At 38.2% G+C, this 22,250-nt stretch overlaps 1 protein-coding gene across 1 annotated transcript in view; it reads left to right on the forward strand.

The window, feature by feature from the left end:
* ADGRV1 (adhesion G protein-coupled receptor V1) overlaps positions 1–22,250 on the forward strand; it is a 515,575-nt gene that overhangs the window by 223,568 nt on the left and 269,757 nt on the right. The window contains exons 82-83 of the mRNA XM_064596364.1: positions 1,325–1,485; positions 15,596–15,696. Of these exons, the coding sequence (XP_064452434.1) occupies positions 1,325–1,485; positions 15,596–15,696 (262 nt within the window). The remainder of the gene's footprint in view (positions 1–1,324; positions 1,486–15,595; positions 15,697–22,250) is intronic.

Below are 22,250 nucleotides of genomic sequence, written 5' to 3' on the forward strand. Positions count from 1 at the left end.
ACAGCTTTGTTGGATAACCACCTGTCCTCCAAACAGCAAAATTCTGGTTAGTCTTTTTCTTTGTGAAAAAATAATTTTCAGTTGAAATTTCAAATGCCTGGTGACAGGTCTTTTTTTTTTTTTTTTAAAGATTATTTATTTATTTATTTATTTATTAGAGAGTGAGCAGGAGAGAAACAGCATGAGAGGGGAGAGGGTCAGAGGGAGAAGCAGGCTCCCCGCTGAGCCGGGAGCCCGATGTGGGATTTGATCCCAGGACCCTGGGATCATGACCTGAGCTGAAGGCAGTCCCTTAACCAACTGAGCCACCCAGGCGCCCTGCCTGGTGACAGATCTTAAACTTAATACATAGGTACTGTGCCATCCTTAATACATAACTCCTAGTGAATGTTTCAAACCTGCATCTACGGTCATGGTTAAGTTTTATGTCCTTAGAAAAGTAAAGGATTCAAGAGGCACTAAAAGGGAGGAGGCCCCAAGTAGTGGTCCATGAGGAGTGCTCAGAAGGCTTGGCATGGGACACTACATTTGCTGTAATCATGACAAAGGTTTTTTGTTTTTTGTTTTTTTTTTAGATTTTATTTATTTGAGACAGAGAGAATGAGAGAGAGAGAGCACATGAGAGGGGGGAGGGTCAGAGGGAGAAGCAGGCTCCCTGCCGAGCAGGGAGCCCGATGCGGGACTCGATCCAGGGACTCCAGGATCATGACCTGAGCTGAAAGCAGTCGCTTAACCAACTGAGCCACCCAGGCGCCCCATGACAAAGGTTTTGTGTTAAAAGCCAGATCTTATAGCAGAAACATTTGAAAGAACCCTGGGAAGCATTTAGGTAATATAACTGGCTTCAAAGGAGAAAAAAAAAGATGAAGAAAGAAACGTGGAAAATCTTTTAAGGAACTTACGTGGTTCGAAATAGAAGGAACTGTGAAATGAGGAAGGGTGAAGAGTGCACATGCAGTGTCTCTGTCCCTCTCCTGGGGTTTTCCAGTGCAAGCGAGGCGTGCCTTCTGATAAAAGCCTGGGGTGCGTTTGCTTCAGATTAGGCACGAGCACTGCTCTGTTGAGAGGACCAGCTTCTTTGGTGTCAGGAATGCGTTTGCAGGTTTAGTGAGTATTGAGGCTGCTTCTTAAGGCATCTTGTGCAACCTGTTGTATCATGTCTAAGACAAGATGTTCCCTCCAGTGTCTTTTCTTGAAAATTGGTCTGCTTAATGCTTGAGTAAAGAACACTTAAGTTCACTAAGTTATTTCTACTTGAAAAGCCATCTCAAATACCTGAAGTGTTGATAAAAGAGCGGTAGTGACCATTATGTTTTTGCCCTAGCTGGTTGTCTGACAGTCAGTTTTGCAAAGTGGCCGAGGACACTTCAGACTACGTGGAATGTGCCTGTTCATACATGTCTGTGTATGCAGTCTACGCCCAGACCAACAACTTGTCTTCATACAATGAAGCTCTTTTCTCTTCTGGATTTATATGTGTCTCAGGTTAGTTGTGGTATTTTTGACTCAATAATTTTGACTATAAGAATGAAAGTCTGTTTTTCCCATGTTTGCAAGATGCAAACATACTGTAATTCATCCGTACTAGGAGAAAATAAACTTTAACATTGTCTTATTCATTACTTCATACAATGGATGTTTATACTGATATAATGAGTAATGAGGATATAATAAAGGATACAATATAATTCCATAATAAGGTATAATAAAGAACAAGACAGTTCCAACTCATAAGGAATATAAAATATAGTGTGAGACGGAAGCTAGATAACAGGGAAGGATAGAGTTCTTAGTGTGGTGAGATAGAAGGCAGGTTCTCCAATATAATGTCAGGATTGTCTGAGATAATATATACAAAGCATTTTGTATTTTCATTTAAAAAACCAAACATACAACCTAGGAGCTCTAAATATACTCAACCACTGTGTTAAAAAATAAATTGTCTTTCACCTTTTACATCTAGACCCCATTTTTGGCAAGAATAGGAACCTCAATTGTATTAACGTCTGTCAAATTATTTACCTACACCTTAATTTTTGAGAACTATAGGACTATTCTCGTTTGCTGTATTGATTATGTAGGTGGGAGTCTGAGAATTCCTTCAACTATATTTTCTATTCCCTACACTCACTCATTCCATGCTCTAGGTCATCCTTGACAGCCCCTTGCTGCTTCTATGAACAATGCCCTATACAGAGAATTGCGTATAGGGTGACTCTGGAGCCAGATTGCCTAGGTTCAAATCCTTGTTCTGCCGGGGCTAGGTGTGGGACCTGGGGCAAATTACTTAGTTTCTCTATATCTCAGTTTCTCCACCCATAATAAATGATTTTAAATTGTATTACTATAAAAGGATGGTAAACATACTAACTCAGACATTTCGATATCCTACTTTAATAATGTTTTGTCTGTAAATGTGATTATCACTGCATTTGTGTCTTTTTTATTTGATGTGCAAACAATCCCTCTAATAATCTTTATTATGAAACTTTTGTGGAGGTAGACACAAGTAATTAATTATTATTCTTTGTCCTGGTTATTTATAATCTTTCCAGTATAATTTCATTTTATAAGATTATACATTTCCCTTAATTTATCTTAATTTTAAACCTAACAGATTCAATAGCAAAAGTTAATAATTTCTTATTCTTAATAACATCTTTTATAAGGATAACATTTTTTGCTTGATAGATTCTTCTAGGTCCACATAGTTCCCAAATCAGATGGAGACATCCTATTTTATTTCATTGCTAATATATTTACAAAAATTTCATAGATATAAAATAAAGCCAAAAGGTAAAATGCTACAGTAAAATCTAGATGTAATTTTATATATTTCCATTGAGACATAAAACCAAGTGCTGCTGTGACCCACAAAAATCCCTTGCTTGTTCTAAATACATCAATACAGAGTTTTGAAAACTAAAGAGAGAATGTTATCCTGATTCTATAGAAAACTAGCAGGACTATAACATATTTCCTGGAAGAATTGCTAATTAATATATCTTTTTTTTTTGCAAAATCAACACCTAAATATCAGTATCTACTTTTATTCTTTTAATTTAGAGTCATATTTGAAATTATTAGGTTTATTCCTCTCTGTCCATGGCATATTGTAGTGTATATTGCATGTTCTGTAGATTAGTAGGAGACATAAAGTACTGTGTTAGTATCTCAGTTTCCACTGTCATGGAGGATGATTGTCCATCCCTCTGATGGACCCCAGGAACTAGGAATGAGAATTTTATGTATCTTACGTACACATTTCATTTTATTTATTTATTTTATATTTCTTTATTTCAGTGTGGGGCTTGAGCTCACGACCCTGAGACCAACAGCTGCATGCTCTACTGACTTAGCCAGCCCGGTGCCCCTTACATACACATTTTATAATTTATGTCAGACCACACCAAATATCCATCTGAATTTGGAAGCAATCTGACCAGCTTTTTTCATGAAACATGGCAACATAATTAGGAAGTAAACCTTTTTATTTAAATCAGGATAGATCACAGTGTGTATCTGTTCCAGTTCTAGTTTACAGGTCTGGTTATTGTACGAGAGCGGAACAACAAAAATGATCAAAGTGGGTGAAATGGGCATACAGGCCAAAGAGTTTAGTAATTCTCAGCCTAGAAAAATGAAAGATGAAGGTATATACCTGTGGCTTTTAAAGTTGTAAACCGGCTTACCAAATTCCAAGAAATTAAGCAAAGGTTATCTTTTGAAGCTAAAAAGAGAGGACAAGTGAACCATAACCGTGCACTTGGTGTAACACTGTGAAACTCACTTTCAGAGGTGATTTGGAAGAAGTACAACTTAAAATAACCTTTGATGATAATGCGATAATGCCATAATTTTATAGTGTAATTATTAAGGAACCCGAGCATGGTTTGAGGTAGACAGGACTATCTGGAGGATAATGTCAAAGAAGCCTACCTTGCTTCCTGGAGCTGTTGATGCTGTACTAATATAGACTATTGGATTGGAATCATTGCCATTTTGACTTTAAATACAATTCCTGTGGCCTTGTGATCTGAACAAGACCATGTAGCATTCCATAATCCATTTCAGTTTTAATATCAATATGTGAACTAGGTCTTATGTGATGCACTTGCGGCTGAGTCTCCTTGTTTGGAGGGCTTTTAAGCTGAGATTAGAGATGGACCAGAGACCTCACATTTATGTCATTTGTCCTTTTTTTCTTCTTTCATGGTAGAGAAATCTTTTAACACATTAGTTGAACTAAAGCTTTCCCTTTTATAAATGGCTAATGGCTTTATTTACTTGATGGATTACTAAGTGTATACATGTCAACACAATGTCAGTTTTACAGTTAAGTAACAGAAAATAATTGCCCATAAATTGCTAAATAGTAAGACTTTTACAGGATAAATAAATCAATATAATCCAAAGTCCTCTGAGGCATGCTTAATCTTTTGTCCAAGGTTTATTAAACTGCAAGACTATTCTAGTTTTACCTTTTATGTTTTACAAGCTGAGAATCTGATAGTTTTTCCAGAAAAAAAAATACTTTTACCAGATGTCACCTATTCATTTCAAACTATTTTTTAAAGTAAGAGATTCTTCTCAAATTTTGTGTCACCTTCTTCCAAAAATATCAAGTTTATATTCACTGTAATCACTGTCCTAAAATAACCATTATGATTATGGGGGAAGGTATATCAAAACAGCTTCATTCTATCAAATGGGAGAGTAGTTATTAGCATGAAGAATAGAAAAAAAATGTATAAGAATTTTTTTTAAAGCCATTTGAAGAGATAACTGCGGGGTAGTAAGTCAGAGAGCTTAGTTTTAATTCTGACATGGCATAAAAATGTTGGGTTTCTCTGTACATATAGGTGTATTATTTAGGATGAAGTTGGCTGCAAGTAACAGAAGACAGCTCACATTTCTTAAATAAACAAATTTAGTTCAAGGTTGATGAATTCAGTACCTCAGTGGTGTCCTCAGGACCCCACCCCCTTCTCATTTTTCTGTCTTGCTCTCCTCAAAGATTTTGTTTTCTTAGTCTTGCCCCTACATGGTCTTGAGCTAGCTGCAGCTCTCTGCATCACACAACATCTAGGCTTGCCAAAGGAAAGGCACTTATTTGGATCATGTTTTAAGAGCAATGAACACTTTCCTGAAAACCACCCAGAATGTTTTCCTGCACATCTCTGCCCAGAATTATGTCCTCTGACCTTTCATAAACCAGTCTGTGTCTGGGAGAATATACAGCTAGAAATATAGACACAAGGGCAGAAGGGTAGTAAGTAACTACCTTTTTGAACACTGTGTCTCCATTGCTCAACACAGCCACTGATGTATGGTAGTTTCTCAGTAACTAGTTGTTACATTAATAAATAAATGAATATACATTGTTGATCTGACATCCTCCAATAATTAGGTGTTCTTGTGACTATGTAAGTCAACATCGTACTTTGAATTCCCAAACCATCTCATTTTAGCATTTTTAATAAAAATTATTCTGAAATACAGCATACTCTTTTTTTGCTTTGACTCAGGACAGTTTAACACAGCACTCTCCAATAGATCTTGCTGCGATGATCGAAATGTTCTGCCCTGTCCAGTAACGTAGCCACTAGCCACATCTCTGGTTATTGAGCCTCTGAAATAGGACTGGAACAAGTGAGGAGCTGAATTTTTCATTCTGTTTAATTTTAATTAAATAAAATGTAGATAGCCACGTGTGACTATTGAACCTCTCAGGGTTAACACTCTGATTTTCTGGAGGCTGGTCTCCTGGCAACCGCATCCCTCTGGAAGAAATTCTTTCCCCCAGTACACAGACCTTGTGTTCTGTGAGGTGATTCATATTGACTTTTGTTCAACAGAGAAAACTTTTCGGGCTTGACAATTTTGTTTTCCTGCCTTTAGCTTATTAGTAGCAATAACCAGGAGGCATCATGCTGAGAGGAGAGGGACAGCAGTGTGGGAATCAATAGAGATGAGCAACAAAAAGTAAAAAAAAAAGTAACAGTTGCAGTTAGCATTAGGTGGGAAAATAGAAAAAAAGGAAGCTTAACAACCTAATAACTGATTTAATTAATGTGTAGTGAACATTTGGTTTTGTTGAGATTTATCTGTAGAGAAGACAGAGACAGACACGTAGATATAAAAGTTATGAACATTTTTCAGAGATTTCATGGCAAAAAGTATTAATATTTGGCTAGTGGAGAAACAAACCAGTAATTTGGAATGTATATCCTATTCTTTTTTTTTTTTTAATTTTATTATGTTATGTTAGTCACCATACAGTACATCATTAGGTTTTGATGTAGTGATCCACGATCCATTGTTTTCGTATAACACCCAGTGCTCCATGCAGTACGTGCCCTCCTTAATACCCATCACCGGGCTAACCAATCCCCCCTCCCCCCTCCCCTCTAAAACCCTGTTTGTTTCTCAGGTCCATAGTCTCTCATGATTCATCTCTCCTTTCAATTCCCCCCGCCCATTTTTCCCTTCCTTCTCCTAATGTCCTCCAAGTTATTCCTTATGTTCCACAAATAAGTGAAACCATATGATAATTGACTTTCTCTGCTTATTTCACTTAGCATAATCTCCTCCAGTCCCATCCATGTTGATGTAAAAGTTGGGTATTCATCTTTTCTGATGGCTGAGTAATATTCCATTGTATATATGGACCACATCTTCTTTATCCATTCATCTGTTGAAGGACATCTCGGCTCTTTCCACAGTTTGGCTATTGCGGACATTGCTGCTATGAACATTGGGGTGCATATGGCCCTTCTTTTCACTACATCTGTGTCTTTGGGGTAAATACCCAGGAGTGCAATTGCTGGGTCATAGGGTAGCTCTATTTTTAAATTTTTGAGGAACCTCCACACTGTTGCAAGTACCAACTTGCATTCCCAACAACAGTGTAAGAGGGTTCCCCTTTCTCCACAACCTCTCCAACATTTGTTGTTTCTTTCCCTGTCCATTTTTGCCATTCTAACTGGTGTAAGGTGGTATCTCAGTGTGGTTTTGATTTGGATTTCTCTGATGGCTAATGATGAGGAACATTTTTTCATGTGTCTGTTAGCCATTTGTATGTCTTCTTCAGAGAAGTGTCTGTTCATCTCTTCTGCCCACTTTTTGACTTGATTATTTGTTTTTTGGGTGTTGAGTTTGAGAAGTTCTTTATAGATTTTGGATACCAGCCCTTTATCTGTAGTGTCATTTGCAAATATCTTCTCCCATCCTGTGGGTTGCCTCTTTGTTTTGTTGACTGTTTCCTTTGCTGTTGCAGAAGCTTTTTATCTTGATGAAGTCCCAAAAGTTCATTTTTGCTTTTGTTTCACTACCTTTTGGAGATGTATCTTGAAAGAAGTTGCTGTGGCCGATGTCAAAGAGGTTACTGCCTATGTTCTCCTCTAGGATTTTGATGGATTCCTGTCTCACATTGAGGTCTTTCATCCACTTTGAGTTTATCTTTGTGAATGGTGTTAGAGAATGGTCGAGTTTCATTCTTCTGCATGTGGCTGTCCAATTTTCCCAGCACCATTTATTGAAGAGACTTTTTTCCATTGCATGTTTTTTCCTGCTTTGTCCAAGATTATTTGACCATGGAGTTGAGGGTCCATATCTGGGTTCTCTATTCTGTTCCATTGGTCTGTATGTCTGTTTTTGTGCCAGTAGCATGCTGTCTTGGTGATCACTGATTTGTAATATAGCTTGAAATCGGGCAACGTGATGCCCCCAGCTTTGTTTTTCTTTTTCAACATCTCCTTGGCGATTCGGGGTCTTTTCTGATTTCATACAAATTTTAGGATTGTTTGTTCCAGCACTTTGAAAAATGTTATTGGAATTTTGATCGGGATGGCATTGAAGGTATAGATTGCTCTGGGTAGCATAGACATTTTAACAATGTTTATTCTTCCGATCCATGAGCATGGAATATTTTTCCATCTTTTTGTGTCTTCTTCAATTTCTCTCATGAGTGTTTCGTAGTTCCTAGAGTATAGATCCTTTATCTCTTTGGTTAGGTTTATTCCAAGGTATCTTATGGTTTTTGGTGCTATTGTAATAAATGGAATCGTTTCTCTAATTTCTCTTTCTACAGTTGCGTTGTTAGTGTATAAGAAAGCAACTGATTTCTGTGCATTGATTTTGTATCCTGCCACTTTACTGAATTGCTGGATGAGTTCTAGTACTTTGGGGGTGGAGTCTTTTGGGTTTTCCACATAAAGTATCATGTCATCTGCGAAAAGCGAGAGTTTGACTTCTTCTTTGCCAATTTGAATACCTTTTATTTCTTTTTGTTGTCTGATTGCCGTTGCTAGGACTTCTATTACTATGTTGAACAATAGTGGCGAGAGTGGGCATCCTTGACGTGTTCCTGATCTTAAGGGAAAGGCTCTCAGCTTTTCCCCATTGAGGATGATATTCGCTGTGGGTTTTTCATAGCTGGATTTTATGAACTTGAGGAATGTTTCCTCTATCCCTATACTCTGAAGAATTTTAATCAGGAAAGGATGTTGTATTTTGTCAAATGCTTTTCCTGCATCAATTGAGAGGACCATATGGTTCTTCTCCCTCTTCTTATTAATGTGTTCTATCACATTGATTGATTTGCAAATGTTGAACCACCCTTGCATCCGGAGATAAATCCCACTTGGTCATGGTGGATGATCCTTTTAATGTATTGTTGGATCCTATTAGCTAGGATTTTGTTGAGGATTTTGGAATCCATATTCATCAGGGATATCGGTCTGAAATTCTCTTTTTTGATGGGGTCTTTGCCTGGTTTGGGGATTAAGGTAATGCTGGCCTCATAAAATGAGTTTGGAAGTTTTCCTTCTGTTTCTATTTTTTGAAACAGCTTCAGTAGAATAGGTATTATCTCTTCTTTGAATGTTTGTTAGAATTCCCCAGGGAATCCATCAGGCCGTGGACTCTTGTTTTTTGGGAGGTTTTTGATCACTGCTTCCATCTCGTTACTGGTTATTGGCCTATTCAGGTTGTCGGTTTCTTCCTGTTTCAGTCTTGGCAGCTTATAGGCTTCCAGGAAGGCATCCATTTCATCCAGATTGCTCAGTTTATTGGCATATAGTTGTTGATAATAATTTCTAATAATTGTTCCTATTTCCTTGGTGTTAGTCGTGATCTCTCCCCTTTCATTCATAATTTTATTAATTTGGGTCCTTTTCTTTTCTTTTGGGTAAGTCTGGCCAGTGGTTTATCAATCTTATTAATTCTTTCAAAGAACCAACTTCTAGTTTCATTGATCTGATCTACTGTGTTTCTGGTTTCTAATTCATTGATTTCTGATCTAATTTTAATTATTTCTCTTCTAATGTGTGGCTTAGTCGTTGTTTGTTGTTTTTTCTCTAGTTCTTTAAGGTGTAGAGTTAGTTGGTGAATTCGGGATTTTTCTATTTTTTTGAGTGAGACTTGGATGGCTATGTATTTCCCCCTTAGGACCACCTTTGCAGTATCCCATAGGTTTTGGACCGATGTGTTTTCATTCTCATTGATTTCCATGAATTGTTTAAGTTCTTCTTTGATTTCTTGGTTGACCCAAACATTCTTGAGCAGAGTGGTCTTTAGCTTCCAAGTGTTTGAATTTCTGACAAATTTTTTCTGTGATTGAGTTCCAGTTTTAGAGCATTGTGGTCTGAGAATATGTAGGGAATCATCTCAATCTTTTGGTACCGGTTGAGACCTGATTTGTGACCCAGTATATGTCTATTCTGGAGAAAGTTCCATGTGCGCTTGAGAAGAATGAGTATTCTGTTGTTTTAGGGTGGAATGTTCTATAAATATCTATGAGGTCCATCTGGTCCACTGTATCATTCAAAGCTCTTGTCTCCTTGTTGATTTTCTGCTTAGATGATCTGTCCATTGCTGAGAGTGGAGTATCAGGATCTCCTACAATTAACGTATTGTTATCAATATGACTCTTTATTTTGGCTAACAGTTGGCTTATGTAGATGGCTGCTCCCATGTTGGGGGCATAGATCTTTACAATTGTTAGATCTTCTTGTTGGATAGACCCTTTAAGAATGATATAGTGTCCTTCTGTGTCTCTTATTACAGACTTTAAAATCTAATTCGTCTGATATAAGAATTGCTACCCCAGCTTTCTTTTGAGGTCCGCTGGCATGGAAGATAGATCTGCATCCCTTCACTTTCAGTCTGTCTGTATCTTTAGGTTCAAAATGAGTCTCTTGTAGGTAGCATATGGATGGGTCCTGTCTTTTTATCCAATCTGCAACCCTGTGCCGTTTTATGGGAGCATTTAGGCCATTCATGTTGAGAGTGATTATTGAAAGGTATGAATTAATTGTCATCATGTTGCCTGTGAAGACATTGTTTTTATAGATTGTCCCTGTAAATTTCTATTGTAGATCACTCTTGGGGTCTTTCTCCTTTTATAGAACCCCCCCCTTAATATTTCTTGGAGGGCCGGCTTAGTGGTCACATATTCTTTCAACTTCTGCCGGTCGTGGAAGCTCTGCATCTCTCCATCCATTCTAAATGAAAGCCTTGCCGGATAAAGTATTCTTGGCTGCATGTTCTTCTCATTTAGTACCCTGAATATGTCTTGCCAGGCCTTTCTGGCTTGCCAGGTCTCTGTGGATAGGTCTGACGTTATTCTGATGTTCCTCCCTGTGTACGTAAGGAATCTCTTCTCCCTAACTGCCCTTAAGATGGTTTCCTTGGTTCTAAGATTTGCAAGTTTTACTATTACATGCCAGGGTGTTGGCCTGTTTTCCTTGATCTTAGGAGGGGTCCTCTCTGCCTCTAGGACTCGAGTGTTTGTTTCATTCCCCAGATTAGGGAAGTTCTCAGCTACAATTTGCTCAAATACATCTTCTAGTCCTCTCTCTCTCTCCACTCCCTCTGGAATTCCAATTATTCTGACATTGGAACGCCTCATGTGTCACTTATTTCTCTGATCCTATTTTCATGGATTCTGAGTTGTTTTTCCCTGGCCTCCTCTTTTCCTTTTTTATCTATTATATTGTCCTCCAGGTCGCTTATTGTCTCTTCTGTCTCAGTTACCCTAGCTGTTAGATCATCTAGATTGGATTGGATCTCATTGATAGCATTTTTAAGTTCTGCCAATTCAGCTTTCATTTCTGCCCTTAGAGACTCTATATTGCCATTAATTGATTTCTCCATTCTAGCCATTGTCTTCACAATTGCTAGCCTGAATTCCATCTCCGACATCTTGGTTATATCTGCATCCATTTGTAAATCTGCAGCATAAGTCATAATCTCTGAGTCTTTTCTGTTTTGGGGGCTCCTCCTCCTAGTCATTCTGTTGATGGGTGTTTGAGGGAATGTATAGAGTCCAAATTATTGACCGGAACCCAAGCAAGATGCACCTGTTTTCTTGGGACCTTAGGGTTGCTGGCCTCTTGTTTTCCCAGCCTGTCTTCTGCAGGAGGGGTATGCCGCGCTGTTACTCAGGCAACCCTGTTTGGGCGGAGTTGCCCTGCGCCCCTGTGGTGGGGGATGGGCTCAGTGGGAATCAGTCTTTGGGGCTTTTGTTCTCTGGCGCCTTTCCCTGGCTGCTTTCCGCGCCTCTTCTGCGAGTCAGAGCAGAAGAGACGGTTTCCAACTCTCTGCCTCAGAGCAGAGAGACCTCAGCCTGTTCTTCAGTGAGCTCTCCAGGCCACACTATCTCTATTTCTGTCCATGCTGCTATAAAGTGCAGCGTCCTGGGTTGTGCGCCCCTCCGCAGTGCTCCCAGTCCTGCCTCCAGGTTGGGCCAAGTCTCTGCCCTTTGTGCTTCTAAAACCGCCAGCCGTTCCCAGTTTGTGCGCGCGCGACTCCGCCGGTCTGGTTTTCCACCCCTGGGGCTGCCCTAAAGTCCTTTCCCGACGCTACCGGTCTTCGAGTCTGTGCCCCGTCCCCAGCGTGCGAGGCTGTCACTCACCAGAGGTATAGAATCCCCATGGCCAGGCACCCTCCCGCTGCTGTTTATCCTCCGATATCTGCCCGCGGTATCACGGCTCCCCGCTTCGTACCTCAAAACCAACCACCTGCGATATTCTGTTTGTAGAGATCCAGATCTTCTTACATCTCAGGCTGGTTTCGTGGGTGCTCAGAGCGGTCTGGTAGATATCCAGCTTAATTCCGGGGACCAGTTGAAATAGGGTCCCCTACTCCTCCGTCATCTTTCCCCCTCCCCCCAGTATATCCTATTCTTAAGGGATGTCGATAGATAATTTTGCTGGGTATGCATATTCATATACAAACATTACATATGTTTATACACATACAGACATTTAAATATTGTGTGGATAGATAAGATCTTTGGTCCAGTTTGATGATAGCAAAAGAATCTAGCAGTTCTTTAGAGTTTTTCTTATCTAAATCAAAGATTGCCAATGTTGTTTTGTTAAGCGTAGTTTATCTTCCCCCTCACTTTCTAATGATATAGAAAAATCATTTGTGTTAGTGAACTTATTAATTTTCTTTTCTGAGTATGTAACCTACACTGTGCTAGGAAAAAAAATAAAGGGGCACCTGGGTGGCTCAGTTGGGTTAGTGTCTGACTCTTGATCTTGGCTCAGGTCTTGATCTCAGGGTCATGAGTTTGGGCCCCACATTGGGCTCCACGCTGGGTGTGGAACCTACTTTAAAAGGAAAGGAAAATTATTCAGTTAGCTGCTTGTTGTTTCTTTTCTTTTCTTTTTTTCAAAGATTTTATTTATTTGAGGGGTACCTGGGTGGCTCAGTCGTTAAGCGTCTGCCTTTGGCTCAGGTCATGATCCCAGGGTGCTGGGATCAAGCCCCACATCGGGCTCCCTGCTCAGTGGGAGTCTGCTTCTCCCTCTCCCTCTCCCCCTGCTTGTGTTCCTGCTCTTGCGGTCTCTCTTCTGACAAGTAAATAAATAAAATCTTAAAAAAAGTTTTTTTTATTTATTTGAGAGAGCACAAGCAGGGGGAGGGGCAGGCAGAAGGAGAAGCAGGCTCCCCGCTGAGCAGGGAGCCAGATGCAGGACTCGATCCCAGGACCCTGGGATCATGACCTTAGACGAAGGCAGACGCTTAAGACTGAGCCACCCAGGCACCCAGCTGCTTGTTGTTTCTACATAATTGTCAAGGGGTCAATTTTTTAAAAACTTGAGAGTACACCTTTAAGTAATACCTAGAATTGTTATACTTTATTTTTTTTTAAAAAGTTCTATTTATAGTTAACAACATTTTGTACCTTGTGATTTACATATTTATATTAAAGGAATTTAAATCAAAAAATTATTACAACTTAAAAAAACGGACTTGTAGATTTAAATCATGTATGCTAAATGCAGCTATTCTCTATCAGGTAAGAAAATAAAAGGGAAGTACTGAGCATATAATGCTTTAAGAACTTGGAAACTGAAGTATTTATTTCTTAAATCTAAGGTATTCAGGATCTTTCCCAAGGCCAGCTGACGCTAGGGAACAGCCCGCTTGAGTTTTTTAGCACCTTCTCCCCTAAATAAAAAATGCATCCAGATCACTATCATGCATTATAGTTATAGGCTAATAGAATCTAGCCCATTTTCCCACCACTGGCTTTGAATCCAGGACCACCACCAGGTGTCATGCTAGCATTTTAATTGAAGCTTAGATACTTAATTAAATATTATTGAGCTGGTCAAGTTTAACTGTACTAAATTTATCTCATGAAACATGAGTATAATGGAGAATTAGCAAGTTAAGGGAAAAGGCTTTGAATAAGCTCTTCTTGTGAACTAGAAAAAAAACGGTTGAGTCATTTATATTTCTCCTTTGTCCAGCACTAATCCCCTTGCCTCACATTGTTACCATCTACCACAATAAATGTAGAGTTAAGCACATATTTGTGATCATGTGGCCTATATTGACAAAAATTTGCAAGGCCTGCTTTTGAATCCGTATATTACACACATACCCCCGCCCCCCGGCCCCGCCAAACCTTGAGTTTAAACTAGCTTTGATCATCACAGGAAATTCAAAGTGTACCTTGGTGAGTTCAGAGCATCAGCTTCAGTAGTCTATAGACTACCTAAGTGAAGGTGCAAAGTCAGGCATGACTCTGCAGTTTCTGGATATACTGTGTACCTGTGTGGGTGGATTTGGGAGGCAGCCCCAAAACCTGCACACCTGTCCCAGATCACCCTAGAGCAGCCATCCTAAAAATGGATTACTTTAGATTTCTTGGCCAAATTCCTAGGCTAAAAGCCTTGACTAATGCAGAGTCACTTCCTGTGTGGGACTTTGTCTGATTTATTAAAATCTAAACATATGGAAAGACTTTCCCAAAAGGAGTTATGAGAGGCATTGCGTAAGGAATATTAGTGATAGACCCCATGTGGGCACTTTGCAGATGCCCAATCCACTTATGCCAATAGGCAGTTAGGTCCATAGCTTCAGAGAAGCTAATGAGAGAGCAAATGTTGAATAAATGCAGTGTCTCCTGTTTGTCAAGGAGGCATTGATAAATGAGGTAATACGTGCAAAGTACATAGCAAAGCAGCATATACATGCCAGTTGTTATGTTTTGATAATTCTTAGACAAAATAAGGCTATTAAGGACGAGAGGGATTAAAGGCTTACGTGAAAAAGCAAATGGATTACCATTTGCAGCACATTTAAATTTTAGAACAGGAAATACTTGGAAAATATGTATATACTCGGGGCCCCTGGGTGGCATAGTCAGTTAAGCGGCCCACTCTTGGTTTCAGCTCAGGTCATGATCTCAGGGTGGTGGGTTCAATCCCTGCATCGGGCTCTGCCCTCAGTGCAGAGTCTGCTTGAGATTCTCTCTCCCTCTCTTGCTGTCTCTCTCAAATAAATAAATCTTAAAAAAAAATATGTGTATACGCTCTGTACTTAAAACATGGTATTAAAAGAAATTTATATGAATTGCAAGATAAAAGATTTGTGTGTTAGTGTTGAGTTTCTAATCATTGCCTTGAAGTAGTATGAAGAGGTGAATTCTTTCTTAAAGAAAATAAGAATAGTTTTCTTTACTCCACTTAAAAATGTGGATGTTTAGGTTAAAAGTAATCTCAGGAGGAAAAACACATTTTGTTCCTGGTTTTGGCACCCAGTAGTGTAAGGTAACTCTTAAAATTCATAATTACCACTGTTGTAATTACATAACTATTCCTACTAGATAAAAAGGGGTAATTATTGAGCCTGAGTTTTGGTCGTACCATTCACAGTTTTATGCCTAAAAAATCTTCTTCACCTCCCTAGATATCTGTATTTAGCCAAGCCACCTATTCTTAGGAAATTAGATTAGAATTTGATCCTTTTCTCAAATGGTGAAACTTGTCCAATGGAAACAAAGAAAACCAGAAGCTTAATGAAATTATATATCTGCTATATTTGTGCAGTCTTTTGACTAAGGAAGTGAACATGTGGCTATTTGAAAATTAAAGTTGTCCTTTGGCCTTAGTTGGTAAGTGTGCAGATTTTATGTCATGTAAAATAGAGTAGATTAAAATTGCAATATCATTGTGGCCGGAGATACTATGCTATGCGGCCTAGGCCGACTACAGGCCTTCCGAAGATTTTTGCTGTGCAACTATTTGTTCATGGATTGTAAAACCACACGTGGACTTTTTTGTTCCTACAGGTCTTTGCCTGGCTGTTCTTTCCCATATCTTCTGTGCCAGGTGCTCCATGTTTGCAGCTAAACTTCTGACTCACATGATGGCAGCCAGCTTAGGTACACAGGTAGGAGAACTCGGGAATTTCTACCTTTCATGAGACGTTCATATTTCTTCTATGATCCTTGAACAGAATGTATAAGTAGAGTTTAATTTCAACTTAGTTGAAGTAAGCTTGTTTAGTTTTGTAGCAGAGGATGGAGAAGGAGCACGGTAAGAGGAAATGAGAGTTTCAGGCCAAAAGTGTGTTTTGTGAATATTTTTCTCCAGAGAAGTACCGTAATATCATCCCTTACAAGAAAATAGCTGCTTCTTATCATGAAGCATTATATTCTCAACTTATGTGTGCTAAATATATGACTAAAATGTATATGTATTAAAATTAGCATAGTTTTTAATCTGTTTGAATAAAATATGCTCTGTTACAAATCCTTTTATATGGAGGGCATTAAGATGACATATATTTAAAATATCTGGATAATATGCAGTTGACCCTTGAACCACGGGAGTTGGGGCACTGACTCCCCATACAGTCAAAAATCTGCATGTAACTTTTGACTCCCCCAAAACTTAACTACTAATAGTCTACTGTTGAGTCTTACAGGTCATATAAACAGTTGATTATCATATATTTTGTATGTTATATATATTAAATGCCACATTCTTATGTTAAAGCAAGCTAGAGAAAAGAAAATATTTAAAAAATCATAAGGAAAAGACATTTACAGTATTCTTCTGTACTTACCGAAAAAAATCCACATGTAAGTGGATCTGCACAGTTCAAACCCATGTTGTTCAAGAGTCACCTGTATTTTGTTTTGTTTAATATTTAAGAATACGGTTTGGTAGAACATTCTTTTCTGAAAAATTACTCGGGTGTCAATTGCATAAGATAATAACATGAGAAACATGTAGTCATTCATTAGCATGAAGTTTAAAGCACAGTTTAAAAACAGACGACAGATCAAAAGATGAAATTGGATGCCTTTTCTGTCTATGAGGTACATGGACAGTATATGTGTGTGTGTGTGTGTGTGTGTAATGATTGTGAACACAGACTATTTGCAAAACATTCTGTGAATGTAGATGATGACTTAATTTATTTTTCTGTGAAGGTCCAGGAGGTTTTCATAGAGGAGGTGATGTCTTAGCTAGGACTTGAATGAGAATTTCATGCAGTTTGTTGATTAGGGGAAAGGTGGGCACAGATGTTTATATAAGCAAAGGGGAAAAAGCATAATCACTTCTACTTAAAGGCTGTAATTACAGATCCAGACAGCAAGAATACATTATATAATATTATTATTGAGAGAACTTTGTATTTATTTTATAAAGTAAAATTTCCCCTTTTCTAAGTAGTTGGGACCCTTCTGGAGTACAAAAAATACTATTTCTTGATTGGGTGCTGCTGGTTATATGCATATGTTCACTTTATGTAAATTTATTGTGCTGTACACTTAGGATTTGCATACGTCTTTCAGAATGCTAAAAGCATTTCATTGAACTCTGAACAGAAGTTTTTAAAATAATACTAGTGGAGGAGCTGAAATATAAAATGGAAAATTCTCTGAGATACTGGACTCCTGCTGAATTTTTTTGTCCCAGGAGTGAAAACGGCAACGTGTAAATTTCATAACTTTATTTTGGGGGGAACAATCAAGTGCCATATTCCAAGCAGAGGATTCCAGGTTGCGTTTTTTAAAGTACCTATGAGCTATGGGAGGTAACAGCTGTTACCGAAAGGGGGCTTGCATTGAATTTGACAAAGCTATTTATATTGCCTTGGTAACCTATCTTAGCTGTCTGATCTTGTCTTTGCTTCTTGTATGTAAGATCTTAGAAAACCCGCCTTCCATAATTAGAGTTTACTTGGCTGCTTTCACCACCCACTCTGCTGATTTTTTGGCAGCAGAATTTGTACAAGTCTTAATTATAGCACTGTAGAATTACAGACAACTCTTCAGTGTCCTAGCAGACAAATTTGCTCATGTCTAGGGATGTGAAAGAAGGACCCAGGATTTATATGTTGGGACATTGCCTTCTGATTCACATTGTACTTACCATTAATTTTAGAGAAGAAGGTTAGTCAAATCCATGTTTTTCAGTTTATTTTTAGAATAGATGAAGCCATGTGGCATGAAGTATTCTATAATGTGTGGCTTGTGACATGAAATCACTAAAAAAATAATTTCCAGAGTTTATTTTGGTAGGAAGAATTGGTATATTGTTGATAGAGAAAGTAGTTTCCTCAAAATGGTTTACCTATCTACTTTGATTTTTTAAAATACCCTCTAAATGAAAGAGAATAGTTGTTTCCCTGAAAATCTTTTAGCAAAAGCTTTTTTAAAATTCTCAGACTCTCCAAAAAAAGAAATGAAGCTGACTACAGGAACTTGGGCCTGCCCTTTCTGAATTTTAAAATTATGTTTATATCTCCAGTTACAGAATCTTGCCAGTGGGGGTATTCCAGTTCCAACCTCGGATCTCTCATTTAAAATCCTCCATCAACGTTATGTTGACATCCTTAGAGTCTGAGTTTCCTCTTGAGAAGTCTTCAGAAATAGACTTCTGGCTTGTCCTTCTTTGGCTCCAAGAATGAAACTTCTCTAGCTGGCCTGGAGTGTTTGAGTTGCAAATACAGGTCAGCCAAAAGCATTCAGTTTTAAATATTTATTGCTTACCTTAACTAGGTTGAATGGCGTTTGTGGGAAAGGGAAGAATGGAAATGTGATAATCTGTGGCTTCCTTTCAGAGTACAGGGGGTCAATCAATGAGCAAGGCAGTCAGGAGTCAAGAAAATGTGATTCTGGCTCTACTTCTCTACTAGAAACATATGTAAAAATGTATACTTATATATTCATAATTTATTATAAAATGTATTATATATAATCTATAAATGGGAGGAAGGTAAACAAGAATCCAAAGATTATTGCTGTTTTAAAAGTCAAGAGATTCTGCTTTAATCTGTGGTTTGTCATTCTAGCATCTTTGAGAATCATTGACTATAAATTACCAGCAGGTGGCAGTAGAAGATTTTTTTTAAAATGGTTTTTCAGTCTCAAGCAAAAATGGAGTTCAGTAGAAAAACTTGAGAAATGTTTTTATAGATAGCACTTCTTTGGGCTAGAGAGTATTCTTCTGCAACATAGTAAATGTACATTTGTAGCTTATTTTTTTTTTCCATTTTGTTTGGAATTACACTAAATAAACATGTAGGGTGCTATAAGAAAGCTTGTACATCACTAGCTTAGAATATATCTTTCTGTGCTTTATCACTTACAGTTAAATTCAGGGGCATAAGATTGTTTTCATCATTGTATTTTTGCTGTGAATAACTTTTAATAAGTGTGTTATTTATACTGAAATATGTGTTCATTGAAATGTCGCAGGTAGAAGTTTTTGAGATAAGATCTGTATTTTCAGTATTGTTTATTTTAAAAAGTATGCATTTTTCTTCAGTGCCAAGTTAATATTTCTCACTTACCTAGAAGAAAATTACTAAATAGCAAGAAACTGTGAGACCATTCACTTCAAGTATGTAGTGAAAAGCAGCAAACAAATTTTCATGGTATTGGGTGATGTTTCTCGGAAAAACATCTAATTATATCTTTGGAATTTTTATCTTAGAATCGCATTGCCAACCCATGTGTGCCCTGATAAGGCTGGTAAACAACTAGGACAAAGGACAAGTTTGCAGTTCAGGGTTCTTAGTTCTGGGGGTTCTGTCAGGAAAAGCAATTCTCCAAATCTAAAAAAAGAACAGAAATTTTCTCATAGAAAACATGATGATAAGATAGAACTACATTTACTCTGGTTGGTAAACTTAACAGAGGGAAATATTTGGGGCTTTTTCCCTCTGTTTTTTGTTTATATGGCTTAAGCACATATTTTGAAACTGAAGAATAAATTTGTCTAGAAAAAAATATATATATAAATGATTAAATTTACCAGCCAGTCTATACATTATCTGAATTCAGACGACACTAAATGTCTGAGAATTTCAAATACTTAAAGTTTTTGGTGGCCATTGGATATGCAGGGGTTTTAACTACACAGGCCTTCTCCTCAATAAAGGGCAAAGGAATTGCCTTAAAATGCAGAGGATTGTTCTCTGGTAGTTAGCTGAGGTTGGGCTCTCGTTGTTTGCCCGATATTCCCATTCTGTAACATTTGGGGCGTCATTTTGCAGTGTCGTTTTGTTTCCCAGGTAGAATGCCGCTCAGATATTCCTGCCAGCAGATTCTGATTTAATCTACAGCCTGTGTCATTTTAGCTTTGAATCTCTAGCATTTTGGGACTCTGAGAATCATTGACTACATGTGAATGAAGCCAGAAGCCATGTGTAACATATCAAAGACAGGCTCCTTCTGGCTACCACAGGGCCCGGGTTCTCTCCCTGCAGCTTGGCACTATTTTGTTGAGACCGCCAGCTCAGGAAAGCCATCGTGTGTGTAGAGTCTGAAAACATGTATCTCACAAGTATATTTTTATCAGTTGAAGCAGAGTGTGACAGAAATTGTCAAGTGTCAACTAATCAGAACATTGGTTGGAAGTTTGGGTTCATCACTTGGTAACCAGGGTATCCTATGTTATTTCTGCTTTCATTACAAAAGGAAAGTGTTTAACAATTTAAGTACAAGGATCAAAATTGGATCTTGCTTTGGCAGTTGGGTACTTGAGAAACACAAAGGGTCATTATTCAGTAGAACATTTATGATTATTTGTTAGTGCAAACATAAGTAGGTTAGAAAAGTGTTTCTTACACTTCGTGTTGGCATCTTAGTAAAATTCGGACACTGAACCAGTAAGTCTGGGGCGGGTTTCTGGACGGGGCTTGTTAGGAGGTCAGGTTAACCATGTTATGACCTAAGGACATCTGGTTGTTGCTGTTGCTGCCAATCCTGCTGTTGCTGTTGTTATTACTAAACCCACACTGTCAACCTGTTTTCCTTACTATGAAAAATTAAGAAATGCCATTAATTAAATTTTTACTTTCATTTAAAGTGTCACTGCCTTTGAAACTACTTACAGACATTTGTCTTTTTTTCTTGAAGGAAAGACTTCTGCTGCTGTTTTTTTTTCTTGTTTTATCCTCCCTCCTGTCCCCCAACCCTGGGTTACTAGGAAAAGGAAAGGTACTTAGACAAGTAAACTAATGGACGACTCAGAGTACAGCCTAGGCTTTTATTTTGGTCTTTCTCATAGCATTTCATACTTGGCAGAGCTTCTCAATGTTGTTTTTGGACATAAAATAAACCACTAGAAAGAAAGTGTAGCCAGCCCCTCCCCAATTCCTTCTTTCCTCTAAAGAGCTTGTAAGTGCCCCCACTTAAATGGTATTAAGTATGTAAGGCTTCTATTTTTATTTTTCATACAAAAAAATTCTGTATTTGGTTGTGCCTTTTCTTCATGTAGGGATTAATTTGGTGAACATGAATGAAAAGCATTCACACAGATATGAATATACACTTAAGTAGAATTGATTAATCTCTTTGAGTCTTAATGCAAATATAATGTCACATTCATGACTGGTGCCCATTAAGTTGTCCAGTAGTGAAATTAAAACAAAAATCTCAACAAACCCTGCTTATCCCAGGTGAGGATCATCATTTATCCATAAACTCAACCACTTTGAACTCATCTACCATATGCACAGTTTTGAGTTGTGCAATGGGCAATTCCAGGCAAGATATGCACACAGGAAGTATGTAAATAACAGTGTAAAACAGTAACCTCATTGTAAGAACCAAGTATGTACGTAGATCTCTTCTTCTCTTGTATACTCTATAGTACTCCATAAGCTGTGGACTTGGGGTGGGGGGGACTCGGCTGGAAAGTCTCCACGGAGCAAATGGAATTGACCTGGTTGTTGAAGGATGTGTAAGATGTGAGGCCTTAGAATGTGACACATTCTGGGAAGGGAAAACAGCAAAAATCAAGGCATGGAGGTTATGATGGACCTGGGGAATTCCATTTCTGTGAGGCCTGCCCCTGTGCATAAAGAAATAGATCTGGCGACCACAGATTAGGCAGTTTCATTTTGCCTGAGAACCGATGGAGTCAGTCCAAAAAGGTGCAGTATGAAAGGGGTGTTTTTAAGGATTGATCTAGCAATTAGGGATTAAATGAAAAATAGATTAAAGTAGATGAGAGGCTGGAATTTAGGGAGATGAGTTTGGAGAAGCTGGGTTAGGGCATCCTAACCCTTATCTGGTTAGGATGGGTTGTGAGCTTGGACAATGGTAGGGGTAATGAGAATCCAAAGGAAGAAATAAGAACTAATAAAAAAAACCACCTGTTTTGCTTTATGAAAGCTTTGGAATTTCACTTCTGTCTTTAAACCAATAAAAAGACCACATTGCACATTTTATTTAATAAATGCTAATATAATAAATGCTAATACAATACTAAGTATCGTATAGGTACTGATATCACCCCTGTTTTATGGATGAGGCAGTCAGGGCACAAAGAATGTAAGTTCCTTGCCCGAGGTCACATGGTTGTAAGCGACAGAAGCAGTTACTGAGCATGAGCAGTCAGGCTCCAGTCCTTGCCTTTAACCACTCTGCATACTGCCACATAAATCAGGAATTAATGAGATTTACTCTATCACCAAAGGAG

This window comes from Mirounga angustirostris, unplaced genomic scaffold (genome assembly GCF_029215605.1).
Source record: "Mirounga angustirostris isolate CCGP_5_RB_7025 unplaced genomic scaffold, mMirAng1.0.hap1 SCAF_7, whole genome shotgun sequence".
NCBI lineage: Eukaryota > Metazoa > Chordata > Mammalia > Carnivora > Phocidae > Mirounga > Mirounga angustirostris.